The sequence below is a fragment of the Chlamydomonas reinhardtii genome, chromosome 14 (assembly GCF_000002595.2).
Source record: "Chlamydomonas reinhardtii strain CC-503 cw92 mt+ chromosome 14, whole genome shotgun sequence".
NCBI classification, from domain to species: domain Eukaryota; kingdom Viridiplantae; phylum Chlorophyta; class Chlorophyceae; order Chlamydomonadales; family Chlamydomonadaceae; genus Chlamydomonas; species Chlamydomonas reinhardtii.
In genome coordinates, this window is record NC_057017.1 from 524,486 (window position 1) to 539,726 (window position 15,241).

Consider the following 15,241-nt stretch of genomic DNA (forward strand, 5'->3'; position numbering starts at 1 on the left):
GGCTGGCTGAGCTGCTACTGCCGGGCCATACAGCTAGCTGCGGTACCAGGGTACCTCCGGCAGTCCTGCTACAGCCGCCTGCTGCAAACCACGCCCAGCCTACCGCCGCGCAATGATGCGCGAGCCACGTGGGTACTGCACCTTCTATGAATACGGTACGGTACCAAAGAGCCTCCTGAATCCTGATGTAGCGTCTGGTGTGGCCTGGCCGTGCCTCCGCCCAAGTCTTCGCCCAAGCCCTTGCGGAAGTCGGTCATTCAGCGACACTATCCTCGGCGCATTTCCGGGCACGATGGAAGCCGCGGCCGCTGGGGCCGCGTGCCTCCTCTTCCCAAATATGTCCATGACGCATCATCTGCTACTCAAGATGATTTCCCTGCAAGCCACAAGTGCGCGTACGAGCGCCCGGGGGCCGGCCCGATCGTACGGCGTAAACACGGTCGGCGCCTGTCAGGGCCGGTGCCCCCTGTTCGGCTCCCCGTTCCCACCGATCCCACCGACCCCCACCAATCCCACTGACGGCCCCCGTTTCCAAAGCCCTCAGATGGCCGTAAAATTCAGTAAGCGTTCGTTACATCCGTGGCATCCGGAACCCCCAGTCCGTGTCGTTCGGAGCTGCGGCACCCTTGCAAAACGTTAGCCACCTGCGCGTTCATACCCGCCCAGTACCTCATCCATAAACTCTGTAACTTCAGAACCCCCGAACTCAATCCAACAGCCCCAACACAATACACGTTCGTTTTAACCTAGTGTTGTTTAGACTGCGCCAGTTGCCGGCTCCAACCCCGTCGCATGCACATCCCGATGACGTGGTCTCATTGCACCGCGCACGCCTGCTCACACTACAGCGCCGTCGTGCCGCCCGTGCACAAGGCGCCAGCAGCAAGGCACATGACACCTCTCAACATCCGAATCAAGTCGCTGTCGGCAGCTGCAGGAAGGGCTGTGGGGACCATTGGGGCTGCTGAAGGGTATAAGGACGGCGTGCGACCACTGACGTCTACGGTACAGCCGCACAGGCCTCAAAAAATAGCGACTGTTACAGCCCTCAAAAGGGATGAGCGTCAGCGAGTGTTACTGTCATTACAGGAAGTGTCATTACTGCCATTACAGAACTGTCGTTACCGTATAGAGTCGCAGAGGACTGCTTGCAAATCCTTTATATGCTGCAGGCACAGCCCCACCAAGCAGGACCTCCCATACCCTGTCTTTGCCAGCGGCTCCTCAGCGTGCAGCCGTGCCAGCGGCGGTCTGATGCGGTGTTGGGCGGGGTCGCCTGGGCTGGGCATGACGCAGCCCCTGCCCGCATTCAACACAGCCCCACACCAGCTACCAGAGCCACGCCTCCTCCATAAGTCAGACCGCTTGCTCGCACGGCTCTCCAGCACACGTGGGTTCATGACTGCGGCCGTGTATGTAAGTGTATGTGTGTATGCGTGTGTTGCACTCCACTTGCCTCCACGGCGTTGAATCACCAAACCGCCAGTGCACGCGCACACCTCAATGCATCTCCGGGCACACCGCACACTGCGGGTATGCCACACACCCAATCTTCTCAGCAACCATCAAAAGTAGGGTTGCATTTCTGCACCAGATAATGTTTTCTTTGAGAATCGTCCCTCATTCAACCCACAGCGCTGCCGGTGTTGCTGGCGCGCAAAAACCAAAAGCCGCGACCGTCAAAAATCGCGCGGCACATCACCACATCAATCGCTTGCAGCAAAATTCGCCTTCGGCTTCAGTACCGTATGTGCACACACGCAAGCACCTCACCTCACCGGACCAGACCAACCACGAACGCTTCCGCAGCACACCCCAGAGCCTCTTGCGACAACTGAGGAGCCCCTCAAGCCCCTTGCAGATCCAATCAATTGTTGTTGCTGGCTCCCCTCGAAACCAAGAGTTGCATTGGCCCCTGGCCCCTGCCAAGCGTGTCATCATCATCACCATCACCACACCGTACCGCTACCATCACCATTATTATACCGTACGGACGTGGCACATCAAGGCGCATACACACTCGCACGGCGGTGCCGCCGCCTGCCCTGCCAACGCCATGGCCCGACCACAAAGCCACTATCTACAGAGGTACACACGGTCAGTTAACTGCAAATAATGTACAACAGGAAAGCGCACTCCGTATCACATACTCAACACCTAGGCTAGCATTGACCCACTAGCCATCCGCCCATAGCCTATACGACGATACTGTTACACGCTGACAAAGCAACAATGGAAACTTGCGAAGGTCTTCCAACTCGGGCAACTTGCCCCAACAAGTCACACGGCGGCTGTACAAGCAACGCAACGTTATACTACGTACTCGCAAGGTCCCGATCTACCCCGCATCCCCACGACCCCATGGCGACCGGGCGGGACAAATGCCGTCCAGCCCAGGCCGCACAAACACACACGCATGCCGTACATCACCCCGAGACCCAACGCACGTCTCTTCCTCTCCTCAAGCTCGTCTTATGCACACACGCGTGCGTAGGTCAACCTCAGCCCAACACAAACCCCCACAACCCCCTGCCCAGGTTCCACAAAGACCCGTGCAAAGGCCCGGGCCGAGCCGGACTGCTGCTGCACCCCACGTAGTCCCCACCGAGTGCCCATTGAGTGCGCAATGATCCCCTGCGCCCTCTGCCGCCCGCGTTCTGCTGCAGGCGCGCCGCTGCCGCCGCTGCCGCCGCCCGCTTCTGGGGCCGAGACCCGCCTACGGCTGCCTTGCCGGCGCACCAGTCCGCCCATCGGTCCCCGCCCCCAGTGATGCGCGCCGCCACACGGCTGCCGGCGCACCTGTCCGGCGCCGCATCAGTCCTGCGGCGCATTACTCCAGCGGCGCAGGGGCCGCATCAGCCCGTCCCGGCGCATCAGCCCGTCCCGGCGCATCAGCCCGTCCCGGCGCATCAGCCCGTCCCGGCGCATCAGCCCGTCCCGGCGCATCAGCCCGTCCCGGCGCATCAGCCCGTCCTGGCGCATCAGCCCGTCCCGGCGCATCAGCCCGTCCCGGCGCATCAGCCCGTCCCGGCGCATCAGCCCGTCCCGGCGCATCAGCCCGTCCCGGCGCATCAGCCCGTCCCGGCGCATCAGCCCGTCCCGGCGCATCAGCCCCTCAGTCCTGGGGGTCGTAGTGCGGCATGTCCTCCGGGTAGGCGTCTGCAGGCGGCGGCGGCGGCGGCAGCAGCAGCAGCAGCAGCAGCAGCAGGGGCATTGCAAGGTTACAACATTGAGAACAGGATATCAGCAGGGGCACTGGAAACGTTACTACTAGGTGCTACTAGAGCAGCAGGAGGGAGGCGCACACGGAGTGTAAAGGTCATGAACGCGCGCGGCGGCAGCAGCAGGGGGTATTTCATTCCAGAACCCAAACCAAGCCAACCAAGCCAGCAGCAGGGGGTAGCCATTCATGTGAACGGTGTGCATCAAAGATGGAAGGGGAAGGGGCATTCGATGTGTAAAGAGCGTAAACGCGCGCCGCGCCGGTACTTCACGGCTCGCGCCCCGCCGAGGTGGGCCGCTGCCCCACAGGCACAGACGTTGGCCGCAGGACGAGAGAGCCCGAGGGACCACCGCGCCCATTGCAGCGCTGTCATCTGGAGTGTGGTCACTCACACGACTGACGTGGCTCACACCTGTCAACCTATCCAGTAATGAGTGTGTGTGTGTGGCACGGCCAGTGGCCCGCCTGCCCGCCCGCCCCCTTGTCCCTCCCCTGCGGCACGCCTGCCCGCCCGCCCCCTTGTCCCTCTTGCTCCCAAACTTTCGCACGCACCCCCTTGTCTTCTGGTCTTCCGGACTGAGCTACAGCACCCCTCTCATTCAATCACACACACGCACACATACACACACACGTAAGTAACTCCGACGCTGTCTGGGCGGGCTTCGTTTTGTTTTCTCAACACACACATGCACTCCCCCACACTCACCCACTAGGTACTTGACCAGCGAGGCAGTGGACAGGATGAGTGCCGCCACCACCGCCTCCCACTGCGCCGCGCCGTCGGGGGAGGACAGGTCGGGCGAGGGGATGTCCACCACCGCCTTGCTGGCCTGGGGTGGGGGGTGGGTGGGTGGGTGGTGGTGGGGGGAGGGGGCGTGGGGGTTGACGTTGGCATATGTTATGTAAAGCATAGGAGCACAAGGCGTGTGTGTTTTCGGGGAGAACAGGTGTGTGTGGGCGCTAGCCGGTGCCTTGCTGCTCCCACCTGAGGGCCTTCACGTGTTGCCGGCGCACTAGGGCGCCCTAGGGCACTGCAACGCGCAACCCGTCCCAACCACCCAACCAGGCAACCACGCAGCCCCCACACACGCCCCTTTTAACACCTCCCGCCCGCTCACCGCCAGCCCGCCCGCTCCGTCTTTGAGCAGGTACGACAGCTGCGCGGGCAGCAGCGCGAAGCCGCCGCGCCGCGTCAGCACCGCGTCAGACTCGTAGTGCGAGAAGGTGGTGAGCAGGCACACCTTCTGCGGGGCGGGCGGGGGGGGCAGAGGAGGGGCACGGCGGTGGTGGGATTGCGGGTGGATGCTGGGATGGTGGCCGATGAGTTGACGTGGCGTGGGGTTTCACCAACCGCCGCCTCCTACTACCCGGCCCCACTCCCCCCACTCCTCCGCCCCCTTCTCCCCCTTTTCCTTTTTCAAAGGATGATGGAAGCTCAAGCGCCCCCCTCCCTCGCCCCCTCCCTCGCCCTCCGCCCACCCCTGCCGCACCCTCCTGCACACCCCACCCACCCACCCGCACCTGCATGTAGTAGTCGCGGTCGGGTCCGGGCGGGTACTCGGCGGCGATGGATCCATGCAGCGCCTCGTGCACAGACCTGTAGTGTTGTGCGTGTGCGTGTAAGTGTGTGTGTGTGTTAAAAAACGAAACGAAAGCCCGCCCAATGACGCGACGGAGTTACTTACCGATACCTACCAATTTACCGAGCGTCGCGTGGTTGCCGTGACCCAGGTAGTCATACTTACCCGCGATAAGCCTGGAACCCCACGGGCGACCATTCGGCCTGACCCCGCGTTGCACCTGTATGCGTCCATGCTCCGCACCCTGGGCGCGCTAAACAACGTTTACCCAGCACGCCTAATTCCCAGATTCCCGCCCGCTGGTCGTAGTCGAGCTCACCTATAGGCAAATGTGGAAGCATGGGCATAGGGCGGCAGCGAGGAAGTGTCACGGGCATGTGAATGGCAACGGCGACAAGAGAGGCGGCGTGCAGCAGACAAGCTAGGTATCACGCGTCCCAAATCCCGCCCACTAAGTACAATAACACTATGGGAAGAGGGCGAGTTAGCGGTGGCACTGCGACTAAACGGGGCCAAGGCTGCATGGGGGACGTGGCGGGCGGCGGTTGCAGCGTTTCCAGACGTGTCAGGCGGGTGTGTGTGCGTGTGACGTGTGTGCGCCGTGGGCTGGCGGGAGCTGGCCTCCCGCTCCCCACTCCACGGCGGCACCGAGGCTAGGCACGCGCGCGGCCGTAGTGGCCGCGTCGGCTGTTCGTGACGAGCCCCCCACCCCCCAGAATCCAGTTACCCCCCTGATAGCTTGAACACGCGCTGCGACGTGTCGCGGGTGCATGGTAGTGCCGCGCCGTACGCCTCGGCGACATGGCCGTGCTCCGTGACGAGGTCCGCCGTCCGCCAGAGCCACCAGAGCCATCAGGTGGTCGCAGAAGGTGACTGAGCGAGCGGTGTACCGATGGGCATATCGCGCATGCATCGCGGGCTCCGGACGGGGTCCCGGACCTGTGACGCGGGCTTAAGAGAAAAGTAGCGTGGTGCCGGTACCGAGACCAGCGGGAACAGGGCGACGAAGGTGTTGAGCTCGTCGTCGCCCAGTCCGCCAGGTCGCCCAAACTACCCCAGCTCCGCGCACCCGGCCCATTTGAAAGGTACAATACAGTTTAGCAAAAGCAATACCCGGGGGCTTAAAAGCCCTCAGCCCAAAGGCCCGCCCATAGGTCCCTCATTGGAAAAGCGAGCCCCAGCCAGACGCGCCAAGACCCGTCCTGACTTCCTGAAGCCCTGGTGTGTGTGTGTGTATGTGTGTATGTGTGTGTGTATGTGTGTGTTAAAGAGCACAAGGAAAACGTTACGCAAAGACAGTGTATGCGATGCAGCAAAGCGACGGTTTAGGGATGTTACCTGAAGCTACCTCGCATACCTGCTGCGGTGAGCCGCCGGTCTTACCAACCGGAAATCGCGCAACCCCCGCTGTTCTAACCTCCACCTTGTGTGTGTGTGTGTGTGTGTGTGTGTGTGTGTGTGTGTGTGTGTGTGTGTGGTGTGTGTGTTGTGTGTGTTGTGTGTGTTGTGTGTGTGTGTGTGTGTGTGTGTGTGTGTGTGTGTGTGTGTGTGTGTGTGTGTGTGTGTGTGTTGATGAAGTAGCGGGGTGCCGCAGCAGAAGCACAACACAACCCAACCGCTTGCCGCTGCCACTGCTGCTATTCGAACAGCAACCGTACAAGCAATAGCAGTAGCAACCGCCCAACCGCCCCAACCGCTGCCCCAACCTTTCCCCACCACCTTAATTACGGTGTGCAGCGGCAGTGCCGTACTGTGCATGCTATGGCGGCAGTTACGCGGCGACAAGTGCAGTTGCCTGAGCCGAACGCCCCTCCCAACCGCTTGCTTACCCCCTCCAAACCACCACAACCAACCACCCTAACTGCCCCAACCACCCTAACCACCTAACCAACCTGTCCAGCGCCAGCACCAGGTCGTAGCGGTCCAGGTCCTCCAGCTCAAAGGCCTCGGGCGGCCGAGTGAAGTAGCGGGGCAGGATCTGGAGGCCCAGGGGGGTTACATTCATGATTATTCAAGGAAGTGGAGGGTTGAGGAGGTGGTACGTGTGTGTGTATTTGTGTGTGTGGCGCGTATGTGGTGCAGGCCACAGGGAACACCGAAACCGCCATCCAGCCAATCACCCCTTCCGCCACACCGCTCCCCACCGCAAGACCCCTACCAGCCCGCTCCTGGCTTTTCGTCCCCCAAAACACCTTCCCATCCCCCTAACCACTTGAATGTCAACCCCACCACGATCTCACACAACCCCACATACCCCCCCCCCAAAAAACAAAACCACTCCCAACAACCCCTCGCTTCACGCGCCACCCCTGGCCCCACAACCCACCCAGTTGCGCCCCTCCCCCCTACCCCGTATTATCGCTTGCAACGAACGCCTCTGCCTGTGCTCCGCTCGTTTTAGCTTGGTTTGGTTGGGTTTGGGCTTGTATTTACAACCCCCCCTCCCCACACCCTCCCTCCCCCCCCACACACACACCTCTAGGCTGGTGGCTCCGCGCATGAGCGCCGTGAGTTTGGAGATGGCGTGGATGTCCCGTGGGCCACCCGGGGCCAGGCCCGCAGACCAGGGGTACAGAGCCCTGCGGGGGGGGGAGCAGTGTGGGGGCGGTTGCGTGTGTGTGGTGGTGGTGGTGGGAGGTGGCCGTGCATGCGAACGGTAACGTGAAACATGGACCTGCCGGGGATTAGGTTGTGGTGGTTGTGGTGGTGGTTGCAACACAGAGACCGTGGTCCTGGAGGTGGTCATGGCGGACGGCACAGACGTGTCAGCTGTGACCCTCATCAGACAGCCGCCGTTGCTCTGCTGCTGTGGCTGCTGTGGCAGAAACGCAGTGGCCACACACCCTCCGCCATCACCCTTGCTCATCACACCTCCACAGGCCACGTCACGCACGGGTCCACCAACAACCCCCCCCCCCCCACACACACACACATACACACACGCACACACCCGTGCCGGTCACCCACACCCGTGCCGTCGCAACGTCGCCGTCCTCCCCGTGACAGCACCCAACCGCCACCGCCCCCAGCCGCCACCGCCCTCACCTGCCGCCCCCACCGCCCCCGCTGCCCTCACCTGCCGTACCCATTCCACTCGGCGCAGCGCTCGAACAGCCCCGCCGCCAGCCGCCCCCGCACCGTGTCGGTCTGGTCCACCTGCAGGGACGGGTGGTGGTGAGGGACGGGGAGCTGGGGTCCGGCGTCGCAGGCGCGGCTAGGTAGGATAAGGCACTGTTGGCTAGGGCGGGAGGTCACGGGCCCGAGCCCAAGGAGCCGGTTCCAGTTGGTGACGGCGGCCGTTGGGGCCGTGGGGGCCGTGGGGGAACGTGCCACTTAAGTAAGCACAGGGGGCCGTGGGGGCCGTTGGGGCCAGTCGACGTGTACGGGTGGGTGGTTCGAGTTCGGGGTTCTGAATGCGGCGCCGGCCAGCCGAGCGGGACTAGGCTGGTGAGCGGCCAGTCGCCATTGTATAAAGGAACAGCACTTACGAAGAGCACTTGCAGGTGGTAGCGGGACCAGCTGACCTGCAGGGTGTGAGGGTGGGGTCGTGGGTTTTGGTGTGAGACAGAGGTGGCAAGAGTGTGCGTACGCGACAAAAACACGTATGCGGCAAAAGCAGCCAGGATGGGGGCAGGGGTCCCGTGTTTGGTGACAAAACTTGTGTGGTTGCCTGGCAGCTCGTCCACCGTCACTTCCGTTTCATACCGTATCCCCTCCGTGGCTAAACCCTCCGTGGCTAAACCCCCGCCCTTACCTTGGGCCAGAGGTGGGCAAGGCTCTGCGGGACCGCTGCTGCAGCAGTCGAGGACGAGGATGATGAGCTCCCGGCTTTGTCAGGCTCAGGCGGCGAGCTGGTCGGGAAGCCGGCCGCGGCTTGTGGTGCGAGGGGTGTGTGGTGACGACAGGCCCGGCGCTGGATGCCGCGCACGGTCAAACTGCATTTATTGCTGCCACGGTGCGTATGCAGCGTGCTTTCGCCGCTGCGGAGTGCTAGAGAGCTCTGCATTTCTCAAACCGGGCCCGCGAAGCCACGAGGCCGGCACCGCGGGACAGCTCAGTAGTTTTTTTGTGTTTACAGTAGAGATAAGCCTTTATGCGCGGTGAGTATCGCCCTGCAAGCGTCAGAAGCCAATTTGCCCTCCGAAAGCGGCAACGTCTCGCGCAACAGTCGACGTGTCTCCGTGGGAAGAAGCAGGATAGCTTTTGAGGTTTGATGTCGCGCTAACAACTTCTACTCTGCAATTCTGATTGGACACAAGGATTCGTGAGCGACGACTTGAAAGCTTCGATTGCGCTTAGCGTCATTCCCACGCAGCGCTTCTTCAGCATACCAGCGCCGCAGCAGAAGGCCTCAGACTTGTAAAGTTGCACAGGACACGATACTGCTTGGATTTGCAAAGTTCAGAAACATTAGGGTTTCCTTCTGCGCTCGGTTCCCCGCCTTACGCGCACCCGCCCAGCCACCTCCCCAACCGTTCAAGGCTCAAGCCCGCCACCCGGCCATCGCCCACCTTCCCCTCAGCCCCCATCACCTGCCCCGCCCTCGCCACCCCCTCAGTTGACCAACACGGCGTTGACAGCCTTCATGAGGCCCTCCCTCCCGCCAAGTCTTGGCCCCTCCTGCGCAACCACCGTCATTCGTACCAGTCAACCATAAACCCGCAGCTCACCTTACACACGCTGCTTTCCCCCACCCGTGCTCACGCCTCCCCTTGCTCCCCTGTCGCCTCCTCCTCCCCGCTTACTCCGCCGGCCGCCGCAGGTGGCACACCACCTCCTCCCCTCCCCTCCTCCCCCCCTCCCCTCCTCCCCCTTACTCCGCCGCCCGCCGCAGGTGGCACACCTCCTCCAGCACACTGCTGCCCCCCCGCCCCGGCGCCCTGCTGCCCAGTTGCAGGTCGGCGGCGGTGGGACCGGCCGGCACGATGCCGCCCGGGTTGAGCGGGAACAGCGAGCTGAAGTAGGAGCGCCGCGCCGCGTCCAGATCCAGCGTGTCGGAAATCTGGTAAAAAAAGCGCAAGAGCGTTGTGTTGCAAGAAAATGACAGCGTTAGGGAGGTGGCTGGGAGCTTGTTTGCATTTGCACAGGATGCAACAAAAGGCAGTACAAATGTGCAGCGCGTTTGCTCGACAGTGTGCGGGGGCGCGAGGCTGCAAGTGCCTCTGGTACCGCCCCTCGATCCACCTCCCATAAGTATTATCGCTTGCAACTATCTCCTTTGCCTGTGCTCCGCTAGTTTCGTTTAGTTTGGGCTGGTATCTACAACCACCCCCACACACACACCCGCCACACCCCCTCACCTGCACCAGCGATCCAGGCACCTGCAGCTGCCAGATGTCCCTCGCCCAACCCGCCAGGTGTGGGTAGTCGCCCCCGCACCCCACTGCCGCTGCTGCTACAGCCGCCGCCGCCGCCCCGTGGCCCCGTGCTACAGCCGTCCCGGCCGCCGCCGGCCGGGCGGCTGCCGGGCTGCTACAGCCGAAGATGCGGCGGCGGCTGCATTTGAAGAGGGGGCCGTACATGGCATCCAGACGCACGATGGTGGGGAAGAGCCACACGTCGCATTCGGTCAGCCTTTCGAGGGGGGAGCGTGTGAGGGGCGTGTGAGGGGCGTGTGTGTGAGGGGCCCGTGTGAGGGGTGTGTGGGAGGGGCGTGTGTGAGGGAGGCTTTGAGGGGAAGGTGGAGGTGGGGCGAATGTGTGCAGGGGCGGGGCCGGCCGCCACGTGTTGTGGCAGGACGCGGCGGAGCGTCGTGGCACCTGCACTCTCCCGCTCCCTCTCCCGCTCCACTCTCCCGCTCCACTCTCCCGCGCCACCCGCCCTCTTCCTCCTGCCCACCCTCTCCCCCCTCCTCCATACCCTCCTTTCCCCCTGTATTCACCCACTTGTCTCCCAGCAGGAAGCGCGAGGCACTGAGCCGCCCCTCCATCTCATCCAGCGCACCCCACAGCTCGGCCTGGCCGGGGGGGTGGGTGGAAGGGGGGGGGTTGTGGAGGGCGCGTGGGGGCTTGGCGGGAAGTTTTGGAGGACAGACAAGTTGGGTGATGGGGAGATTCCAGCAGAGGCAACAGGCCTGGAGTTGTGGGGCGGCCCGGCCGCAGGCATTAGACCTGTGTCACGTCAGGAACACGCACACTCCACAGACCACACACATGCCTGTTCCAACTGCCAACTTCGCCCTTTCAACTTCCACACACACACACACACGCACACACGCACACACGCACACACGCACACACGCACACACGCACACACGCACACACGCACACACACACACCTGTACGGCGTCGTACGCGGCCTGCGTGGTGGCGAAGCCGGACCTGCAACCGCAGTGGCAGTAGCAGTAGCGGCAGCAGCAGTAGCAGCAGCAGCTCAGAGTGCCAGCAACAACGGCGGCGGCGGCAGTAACAGCAAGGCCCAGGCCCAGGACCCAGGGCTGTAGCTGTGGCAGGAGCTGTGGTTGCCAGGCGGCAGGTGGCGAGCGCCTCTTTCCCTTTTGGTTTGGTTAAGATTGGGCTGGTATTTACAACCCCACCCCCGGCCTCCTGCAAGCATGTGTGCGCATGCGCGCCGTCACCTGTACACTCCGTTGTTGATCGCGCTGTAGATCTGTCGGGCGACGTCACGTGGTGTCGTGTCGTGTCATTTGATGTCGTGTAGTGTCGTTTGATGTCGTGTTGTGTCATTTGATGTCGTGTTATGGCATTTGATGTCGTGTTGTGTCGTCAGCATAGTGATAGGGAAGGGGAGGTAGGCAGGGCGGGGTGGGTGGGCTTTCCGACTGGGCGCAATGTGTGGTGTCTAGGCAACCCAACATGCTGCGCCGACTGCAACTCGTGCGGGTCCCAGCCGCAACCGCGTCTGCGCCGCTGTAACCGACTCCATGCATGTGGCAGCCCGAACGGTGGCCTATGCGGCGGCTACGCATGACAGAGCCATATAGACAAGGCCATTTTCTACCCACAGCATAAGCGCCTATCGCTTCTCCCAACACCCTCCATCCCCACCCCACCCCACCCCACCCCACCCCCACCCCCACCCCCACCCCCACCACCACCCCCACCACCACCACTCCCCACCCCCACCCCCACCACCCCCACCACAAGACCCACCCGCGCGTTCAGCACGTCGATCTGCGCCGCCAGCGCGGGCGGCCGCAGCTGCACCGCCGTGGTAGCGCCGGGCAGGTTCGCGGCGTCCAGGCCGCGGACAATGTCGGCCGACTCGTTACACACCGCGGCGCGCTTGGACCTGGGGGCAGAGGGGGGGTTTGGAGATCGGGTGGAGGGGTTGGGTGGAGAGGTCGGGTGGAGGGGTTGGGTTGGGAGGTTGGGTGGAGGGGTTGGGTTGGGGGGTTGGGTTTGGGCGCACGGTTTAGGCATGCCGTGCCGTGTGGCATTCGCTCGCAAGCTTTGGCGGAGTACCCGCTGCACCACAATGGGCAGGTGAAGTAGGTTGGAAGGCCGTTGCAAGGACGGCAGGAAATGAGGGATCCCCCACCCCGACGGACACCGCTGTGTTTGGTTTTGCCAGTCACTCCAGACGCCATATGCGCGCACCCAACCACCCAAACCACGCAAACCACACACACACACACACACACACACACACACACACACACAAAACACACGCGCACACGCACCGGCACCCACCTGTCCACCAGCAGCGGCGCAGTGCACCGCCCGCGGAACCCGGGTGACACCGTGTCGTACACCTGGCCGGACAGCGGGCGAGCGAATGGAAGTTGATAGAATTGGAAGCATATGTCAGGCAAGAGTAGTGATGAAAGTGGTGATGCGAGTAGTGATGCGAGTAGTGATGAGGGTAGTGTTGAGAGACGTGATGAGAGAAGTGATGACTTGTGCGGCGGTGTTCAGTCTTTGGAGGTACTACGGTACATTCCACATGACCTTTGACTCTTTCAACCGTCCGAAACCCCCCACTTGACCACCCGCCCCCCCCCCCCCCAAATCACTACCCCGACCCCCGCCCAACCCAACCCCCACCTGCCACAGGTCGGCGGCGCCAAACACCGGGTCCGGGTCAGCCGCACCAAACACCCAGCCTGCACGCAGCAAGTTTGTGCGGGGGAGAGAGCCGTTCTTTCTGCTTCTTCTTACGTGTGGGAGTCACACGACCGGACCGAAACACGGCAGATCGGCAGCTGGACACATCTGCTGCTCCCCGCCCCCCCCCCCCCGGCCCCAACCGCAATGGCCTGCCCCGTGCAAGAACGCCATTGGCCCGCAGCTCACCGCCGCGGCGGGCGCGGGTGGGGTCGTCCTCCAGGCGCGTGTACGACATGAGCGGCTGAGGCCCCGCCGCCGCCGCAACCGCCGCCGCCGCCGCCGCCGCCGGCCCCAGCTGCCGCCCTGCCACCGCCGCCGCCGCCGCCGCCGCCGGCCCTAGCTGCTGCTGCTGCTGCTGCTGCTGCTGCGGCCTGAACCAGCCGCGCAGTACGGCGGCCAATGCAACTCGGTGGCACCAGGGGCAGGCGTTGCCTGAGGGTGCGGGGAGGGGCGGGGCGGGGCGAGGCGGGGGGGGGGGGTAGGCGTTAGGCTGGTCAGTTTGGGGGGGGGGGGGGGGCATGGGTGGCGGTCAGATTTGAGCTTTGCACGGTAGCCCGTGCGGCCACGGCCAGTGCCGGGGAGGGGAGGGGGCCACGGCCCCGGCCACGTGGGGGCACGGCCCCGGCCCTGCTCAACTGTCGGCACAGCCCAGTCGCAGCTGCTGCCAGCCACCGAACTAGCGCCGACTGTTGTTTCTTGCAGGGAATGGTGATGTTACCGCCACGCTGCCACACACACCACTCCGCCGCACACGCAACAACCTTCACAGCTGCTGCTGCCAGCCTCACCCAGGTACAGGTGGTAGCGGCCCGCCTCGGCCTGCGGGGTGTGGGGGAGCATCAGTCATTGCGTGACACGTGTGTGTGTATGTGTGTGTGTGTGCGTGTGTGTGTGCATGCAGGTGCCGGCAGGGGGCACTCAGATCGCAGCGAAGGCCGCTGCGCCACTGTGGGCGCGAGATCCCCCCAAAAGAGGCATGACAATTGCTCAAAACCGCATAACGGGAAGCGGCAAAGTCTTTATTCCAGCTCCGACTCACGGGAAACTCGGCCTCCCCCAGGCGGCCGCCGAATGCGTAGGTGGGCCGCGTGTAGGCTCCGTCCTTACTCTGCGGCGCCAGCTGTGGGTCCGGGGAGAGGCGGGAGAGGAGGAAGGGTTAACTGCAATGCAAATTCAATCAGCTCGACTTCAAGCTCCAAAGAGCAAAGCAAGTGTGCGAATCGCTGCAAGGTTGACGTGCGGGAAGTTTACAACACATGCGGCGCCAGGGCGGCGGGCGGGCGGGGCGGGGCGAGGGAAGCCATGGCGGCTTCAACACACGCCTGGCTCAAACAACGCCCGGCGCAAACAACTCGCGACAGCCAGTTGCGAAACTTGTCGTAGGACTAGCTCTTTTGGCTATCAGGCGCCTCCAGACTCACAAGAGTTAGTGGGGCCACATGGACTCCGACGCCATGTAAATGCTCATGCTCATGCTCACACGCCTGGCCGCGTGCCACGCGGTCTTATTCCTCGCCTCACGGACCCGCGCCTTCGCCCTTGCTTGGGCGACGATTCCTTAACTATTGGGACCTATTTATTTGGGCTCGGGCAATTCATCCCTCCTTGCTGTCACACACTCAACCCCCCGGGTTTAGTTTGGGCTGGAATTTACAACCCCCCGCCGCCCCCCGGCCAACCTCTCGCATCATGGCCATCCACGCCATCTTCCAGCCCTCCTTTACTCCTGTGTGGCATGTGCGTCAAGTCACGTGCGGCGGCGTGTCATGTGCGGCGTCAACGTCACTTGTCGCGTGTGCTGCAGTACCAGTACCAGTGCGCTGGCTGTAGCGGCAGATGCCCCCTTCGGCCAGGCTGCGCAGCTTTGCCCCCACAGTACTGCCTCCCCCCTGCCCCGTCCCCCACCCCTGCCCCTCCAAACAAAGCCTTCCCCTTCCCAGTCTTGCGTTGTGGCGTAAGTTGTCACGTACCGCTGACGAGCTGCCCCTGAGGCAGAACCTGGTTGGTCCATTCCAGCAGGCTGAAGCCTTTGGCGAGCCCGGTGGGATTGCTGGGCGGGGGCAGGGCGCACACAACGCGGTGCTGCATCCGTCGACGCCTTGATGCTGACACCGTGCATCGCACGTGAGTATTGACGCGACTGCATGGGAGTCGCTGCGGCCCCGCGAGCGGGGGCCTCGAAACCTGCAACATTGCTCTTGCACCTGAAGTGCCGGTTAGTCTCGGCTCAAAATTTTTTGAGGGACGCTCCTTCAAACTACAGTATTGTCAGCGTAATTTGCGTTTTAGCAGGTATCAAACGCAAGTTGGCAGGGATCATGCCCAAGTGCCAAAACACAATCGTTGCCATCGTTGCTTTGTTGGGCTTC

General features: G+C 63.1%; 2 protein-coding genes across 4 annotated transcripts; both read right to left on the bottom strand.

Moving 5' to 3' along the window:
• Nucleotides 1–559: 559 nt before the first annotated feature.
• Nucleotides 560–9,059, bottom strand: CHLRE_14g611484v5 (uncharacterized protein). 3 transcript variants are annotated; one of them, XM_043069994.1, is made up of 11 exons: nucleotides 8,558–9,059; nucleotides 8,292–8,327; nucleotides 7,880–7,959; nucleotides 7,280–7,382; nucleotides 6,696–6,781; nucleotides 5,596–5,742; nucleotides 5,123–5,269; nucleotides 4,745–4,820; nucleotides 4,342–4,467; nucleotides 3,930–4,053; nucleotides 560–3,159 (listed from the first exon to the last, which is right to left on the bottom strand). In XM_043069994.1, the coding sequence occupies exons 1-11, from the start codon at nucleotides 8,807–8,809 to the stop codon at nucleotides 3,116–3,118; spliced, it is 1,221 nt and encodes a 406-aa protein (XP_042916667.1). In that variant the 5' UTR covers nucleotides 8,810–9,059; the 3' UTR covers nucleotides 560–3,115. The 3 variants fall into 3 exon arrangements, with proteins under 3 accessions (XP_042916667.1, XP_042916668.1, XP_042916666.1); XM_043069993.1 differs by having other exon boundaries at nucleotides 5,458–5,742; XM_043069995.1 differs by lacking the exons at nucleotides 5,123–5,269; nucleotides 5,596–5,742.
• A 94-nt stretch (nucleotides 9,060–9,153) lies between these two features.
• CHLRE_14g611517v5 (uncharacterized protein) lies at nucleotides 9,154–15,139 on the bottom strand. Its single transcript, XM_043069996.1, has 13 exons — nucleotides 14,843–15,139; nucleotides 14,552–14,598; nucleotides 13,912–13,992; nucleotides 13,661–13,691; nucleotides 13,059–13,304; nucleotides 12,810–12,868; nucleotides 12,456–12,517; nucleotides 11,916–12,054; nucleotides 11,381–11,412; nucleotides 11,081–11,123; nucleotides 10,689–10,759; nucleotides 10,104–10,377; nucleotides 9,154–9,805 (listed from the first exon to the last, which is right to left on the bottom strand). The coding sequence occupies exons 1-13, from the start codon at nucleotides 14,958–14,960 to the stop codon at nucleotides 9,617–9,619; spliced, it is 1,392 nt and encodes a 463-aa protein (XP_042916669.1). The 5' UTR covers nucleotides 14,961–15,139; the 3' UTR covers nucleotides 9,154–9,616.
• Between the last annotated feature and the right edge of the window lie 102 nt (nucleotides 15,140–15,241).